This window comes from Gorilla gorilla, chromosome 6 (genome assembly GCF_029281585.2).
Source record: "Gorilla gorilla gorilla isolate KB3781 chromosome 6, NHGRI_mGorGor1-v2.1_pri, whole genome shotgun sequence".
NCBI lineage: Eukaryota > Metazoa > Chordata > Mammalia > Primates > Hominidae > Gorilla > Gorilla gorilla.
This window is the reverse complement of record NC_073230.2, coordinates 96,883,903-96,889,902: the sequence shown is the minus strand read 5'-3', so window position 1 is coordinate 96,889,902 and position 6,000 is coordinate 96,883,903. Positions and strand designations below refer to the sequence as shown.

The 6,000-nt window shown below is 44.1% G+C and overlaps 1 protein-coding gene across 7 annotated transcripts in view; it reads left to right on the top strand.

Annotated features, from left to right (window-relative positions):
• Nucleotides 1-3,077: 3,077 nt before the first annotated feature.
• AKAP9 (A-kinase anchoring protein 9) overlaps nucleotides 3,078-6,000 on the top strand; it is a 167,237-nt gene continuing 164,314 nt past the window's right edge. For 6 of the 7 annotated variants that reach the window (XM_019031100.4, XM_019031099.4, XM_019031098.4 and 3 more), the window contains exon 1: nucleotides 3,078-3,377. In XM_019031100.4, the coding sequence (XP_018886645.1) occupies nucleotides 3,330-3,377 (48 nt within the window). In that variant the 5' untranslated portion in view covers nucleotides 3,078-3,329. The remainder of the gene's footprint in view (nucleotides 3,378-6,000) is intronic. The other variant, XM_055346591.2, reaches the window with a different exon arrangement.

Genomic DNA, 6,000 nt, shown 5'->3' with positions numbered 1-6,000 from the left:
ATGTTCAAAAGATATCCAGAATCTGATTCCATATCTTTTCCTCCACTACAGTACTATGGCCCAAATTCCCATTATCTGGGATTACTGAAATAACATCCAAACTGATCCTCCTTTCTCCTCATAGCAGCCAAATGTCCATGAACAACATAAGCCAAATCATGTCATTCATCTGCTCAAAATTCTCCAATGGCTCCTAATCTTACCCAGAGTAAAAGCTGAAGTCCTTACAATGACCTTTAGAACTCTACAGGATCTGAAGCCGGGCATGGTGGATCACCTGTAACCCCAGCACTTTGGGAGGCTGAGGCGGGCGGATTGCTTGAGCTCAGGAGTTTCAGACCAGCCTGGGCAACATGGTGAAACCCTGCCTCTACAAAAAATACAAAAATAAGCTGGCCATGGCAGAGTGCGCCTGTGGCCCCAGCTACTCAGGAGGCTGAGGTGGGAGGATTGCTTGAGCCCAGGAGGTTGCAGTGAGCCAAGATTGGGCCACTGCATTCAGCCTGGGTGACACAGTGAGGCTCCGTTTAAAAAAGAAAGAAAGAAAGAAAAGAACTCTACAGGATCTGGCCCCCTGTTACTTTTCTGACTTCATCTCCTACTATTTCCCTTGTTTATTCCACTCTAGCCACCCTCACCTCTTACTCTTCCTTGAGAAGGTCCATCATGGTCTCGCTTGAGGGCCTTTCTTTGGATTTGCTGTACCCTCAACTATCTCCGTGGCTCTCTACCGCCACCCACCACCTGCTTGTTTTTTGGGACAGTGTCACCTGTTGTCTAGGTCCTTACTCTAGAGTGCAGTGGCACAATCTGGGCCCACTGCTTTGGCCTCCCGGCCTCAAGTGATCCTCCCGCCTCAGGCTCTGGAGTAGCTAGGACTACAGGCTCCCGCCACCACACCCAGTATTTTATTTTTATTTATTTATTTATTTATTTTGTAGAGACAGGGTTTTGTCATGTTGCCCAGGCTGGTTTCGAACTCCTGAGCTTAAGCGATCCACCCGTCAGCCTCCCAAAGTGCTGGGATTACAGGCATGCACCACCCCGCCCAGCCTCCTCATCTCTTTCAAGTCTTTGCCGAAATATCTTCTGAAAGAATCACTTGAGTAAGTGAATGACATGACATGAATTAATGATTGGTATGACAAGTTATGACAGAATAGGTGCCATAAGGAAGAGTCAGAGCACTAGTGCCCAATGCTTGCTCTTCTAATAGAAGTTAACACAAATCTAACTTTCAACATTGATTGAGCACCCATTATGTAAACTAGACATGTATATGATTGGCTGCTATCAGTGAAGGAAACATTGAAATAATCCTGTTGCTTTGGAAGGTATTCTTGAACATTCTCAGCACCTACAAACAGCTGACTTATTTAGTCACCGAGAAAGCAGTATCCTTTAACAAACAGGAATAGCTTTGGATACCCTGGGGCTTCCCCCTCCTAGGCAATCAGCATCTACACTCATAATCCCTCAATCCAGGCAGTATTTAAATCACTGCACTATTAGAACACTTAGTTGTAGTCCTTACTCTTAATTTGATGGGTAACTAAGTAAATCACTTATTGCCTCAATTCTTTCATCCCTATGATAAAATGTCTAATTTTACCTGGTTCCTAATTCAGGTTGAGATAACAGGACAATATGCACTTGGCTGTTAGAAGTTGGCAGAATGTATGCATTACGGAGCTTAAGAAAAAAATCTTTTTTAAAGCTAAGATTTCTAAATGAGGGCTATTTAAAACTCGTCTTCAGTTTGTGGTAGACTTAAGGTCTTTATTCTCTCCTTTTTTGTTTTTTAACCTCAATTTTTCACTTAACACCACTTCTACGCTTGAACTAATTTTAGCCTATTTTTTGTTCACAACTGCTAGTTTTTCAGTCCAACCGAGCTCAAAGCAACGGAGAAACATGATAAACCTGAGTAATCAACCAGAGACATTAAAATGTGTAGTTCACTCCAGGAATGGATGTGAGCATTGGAGGGTAGGGAGACGAACACAAAGGACTGAGGGAGCACATGTCGGGGAAACAAGGAAAGATAGTAATGTTAAATTTATAAACACTGCTCAATTCAATCCAAAAAGGGTTTATTGAGTGCAGAGCTCTGTGCTGGTCATTTTAGTAAAGCCAAGATGAGCAAGACTTATGATGAGTCTCTGTCATCAAGGAGCTGGGAGTATGAGCTGAACTAAGACGCACACAAATTATTAAAATATGGTGCAGGGTACTTAAAGGAAGCCCAAGGAGAAATAAAGCTGACATTATTCAGGACGTTTTAATATGTCAGGGCAGTCACATATATTAACAACCCTTCCAAAAATTCCAGGTAGGCTCAGGGAGGATAGGTAACTTGTCATTAAAGCTAGAAAGTTAGTGTAGTCTGGCATTGTCCCTAACCGAGGTTCTAAAGCTCAGGCTCCTTTCAGAACACTACTGTTAAAGGGAAGCCCGAAAGAGTCGGGGGAGGGGACTAAGTTTTGACTGGATGTGTCTCGGTTGCCGTGGAGGGAACAAGAGGTCAGAAAAGCCATTTGGAGGCAGCGTGTGCGATGGGACTAAAAGGATGAACCGGAGATTGAGTGGGAACCAGTGGAGGGAAGAGGGAGGGACTTTTCAGGCTAAGGAAGTAATAAGAGCAATTAGCTGCTCTCATAATTCCTTGAGTCAAGCAGTTAATGTAGGTAGAAAACCTGGCGTCCGCCCCCCCACCACCCCCCACCGGAACTTTTCCGTTGGAGCTTTTAGGTGTTCGCCAATTTCACCATTAGGTGTGTTAGTTTTGTAACTTGAAGGAAAAAAAAAAAACTCATGTTTTAATAGCACTGGATTCCTCGGACGGAGGGTGGGGGTCAGGCCAGGAGCCTCTGGCACACTCCGTCTCTCCTACCCCTCAGCTCGGCCGCCACCTGTGAGCCGTTGATGTGCGGGAAGGGCGCTCTCTACGGCGGGATCCTCGCTGGTAGGAGGCAGGTCCGAGGCCTGGCAAGGGTTGACCCCGGAGGGCTGGGCCGGGGCGGCACCCCAGGAGCACCTGCCCGCGAGGCGGCTGCGCGGACAGACGTTCCCGCCCCTCCCGCCTCGCCGTGTGTTTACGTGGAGACGAAGATGGCGGCGGCGGCGGTGGTGACGGCGCTTCCCGTGCGGCTGAGGGCGATCCGCCAGTGAGCGCGGAGACTGCTTCCACTTTGGGCGGGGGAGCGCCGGACCGACTCGGCTCTCTGGGCCGGGGAGCTTGCCGTCCCACCTCCGTCCAAATCGACCTTTCCTTTCTATCCCCAACCACCCCTCAACCCCTGTTTTCCCCTGCCTTCCTTGCAGAGGCCATGGAGGACGAGGAGAGACAGAAGAAGCTGGAGGCCGGCAAAGCCAAGGTAGGAGAGCCCGAGGCAACCGGGCCTGCGGTGGGAGGCGGTGGCTAGCACGGGGTGGGAGGGGGCCTGGGAAGCGGAGTTCGCCGCAGCCCCAGTGCACTGCCCGAGAGGGAGGTGCTGCAGGGTCTTAGGGTCTGCATCTCTCCTCGCCCTCCTCCTTTCCCCTTTTTCCAGTTGGGGGACAAAGCCTTGTGCTAGCTGATAATACTTCCGCGAGGATTGAATATTGTGGCTCCTTTCTCGTGAATGTCCAAATAAAACTCCCCTTTTACTGTATTGCTGTAAACTAGTGTTTAGTTGCTTCTAAACCTCCGATCTTTCATTTTTTTAAGGAGTTTTCTGGGTGGTGCAGGCATTGTGCTTTCCAGGGTGGGGATTTAGGGCTTTTCTTTATTGGGTTGGGGATTTGTGCGCTGATCATCAGCTTGTCTTCCTTAGGTAGCACGCTGGCACTCTTGGGTGTGTGTGATTGGCCTGTGACAGCTGTCTCAGCAGTGGCTTGTGTGTGCCACAAGTGCCAGCTGTGAACTTGGCTTTAGGGGCGTTTTTAGAAGCGTGTCTTTGTATGTTTGTACTTGAAGGTCTTTGTCATGGCATGCGCTTTTGTGTGGTATGGAATGTTAATGCAGTCTGTGAATGGAACTTCTGGGGACCGAAAGGTTCCATATGCCGACACCTATAGAATTCCTGCTTTAAATAATTTAGTTGTTATATATCTCTCTGGCGAATCCTGGTTGTGCGTGTGTGTGTGTGTGTGTGTGTGTGTGTGTGTGTGTGTGTGTGTGAACGGGTATGGAAAAGCCTGTAAAGCGAACAATACAATACACAATTATACACAGGCATCGTTCATTGGGCTTCATGAGAAATTTAACATATACAGAATATAAGCTGCGTAGCATATTTCTTTTAAAAATTACATATTTGAGCATATATTTTGTCTGGGCTCAAAAGCCCCCTTCCTCCCTTCAATGAAGTCTTCTTTTATGGATTATATTATTTTTAGAGATAATTGTTAGCAATCATACTTGAACAAAAATTGTATTACAGGTAACTGTTTTTCCTCTCTTCCTTTCTCTTCTCCGCACATAAACAAAGGAAACCAGGTTAGTGATTTATTATCAATGAAGGGCCATACCGCAGAGATGCAGTGATAGAAGCTCAACACAAGTTTGTTAAATGAATATATATATAAAAACTAGCTTCATATTTCTAAAATATAGTTGACTTTCCTATAAGCTCCCTCTATTTAAGATCAAGGTTTAAATGCTTGTATATAGCCAGGTAAATTTTTACTTTTGAATCTATAAATGGTGGGAAAGGGGAATCAGGGTATCTTTAGAAGTCCAAAGCCTACACTTGTGCAATCTGAGGGGCTGAGCAAGCTCTATGCATCTAAGGAAGTAGTGGAGGTGAAGTGTGTGCCCCTCCAAAAGCATTGAAGATCTGATTAGATGTCTTACTTGTCTGTTACCTCACAATTTTTATTGCCTGCCCCCAGAAATATCTTTCCTAAATATATGTGAAGCAGTCCTGCAAAACATGGTTTACTTTGGACATACACATTTCATAATAGAGGATTTATTTAAATTGCTTGCAGTTGTAGTTGATTTGGCAAAATACAATTCTAGTTTCTTTGTGTGTTTCTTTATCTCTCAAAATTCTATGTATGGGGTAAAAACCTGTTTAAGGTGAATTTTTGTTGTAAAAGATTATCTTCTTTTAGAATTTAGCCCTTTTTCCAGTAAGATATAAATCTATGAGACTTGTAAGGCAAGGTGTGTTTGCTGCAACATTAGCTATACAATATAAAAATGCTGACATTGGGAGCCTGGGGCGAGAGGATCGCTTGACACCAGGAGTTCAAGACCAACCTGGGCAACATAGTGAGACTCTACAAAAAATTAAATAAAAAAAAAAAATAGCAGGGTGTGGTGGTGTGCGCCTGTATGTAGTCCTAGCTACTCAGGAGTCTGAGGTGGGAGGATCACTTGAGCCCAGGAGTTCGAGGCTGCAGTGAGCTATCATCATGCTACTGCACTCCAGCCTGGGCAACAGAATGAGATCCTGTTTCAAAAAACAAACAAACAAACAAAAAACCCCTGGAAATAACTTTTAAAGACAACATGAAGGGAATCATTTTCTAAGTTATATAAATATGATGGAATATTTTAAAGCCATTAAGATTATGAAGACTGATAGGAATATGAAAAATAGTGTGAAAAGGGCATTATCAAAAATAGTATATACATTATTTCATTTGTATAAACGTGTGCTTTCAGATTAGAACTGAAAAACTCTGGATTATAATGTTATTCAGCAAACGTATATTGAACCCCTATTTTATACCTAGAGGAGTTGACAGTGTCTGCTCTCAAGTTGCTCACTGTTTAGTGGGAGAGACAGACTCTGGGTGATAAGTACAAAGAGGGATGAGCTGCAGTAGGATTTGGGGGATATTCTTCCACATTTTGTTCAAGTGTTTTAAATACTACTATGTCATTTTATAGAATTACTAAGAAAGCTTTACTATTGATATTAATGCACCATAATATAATGCCTTTCAAATAGTTATTCATACATATTTGCTTAATGAATGAACAGAATGATTAATGAGTCATTAATA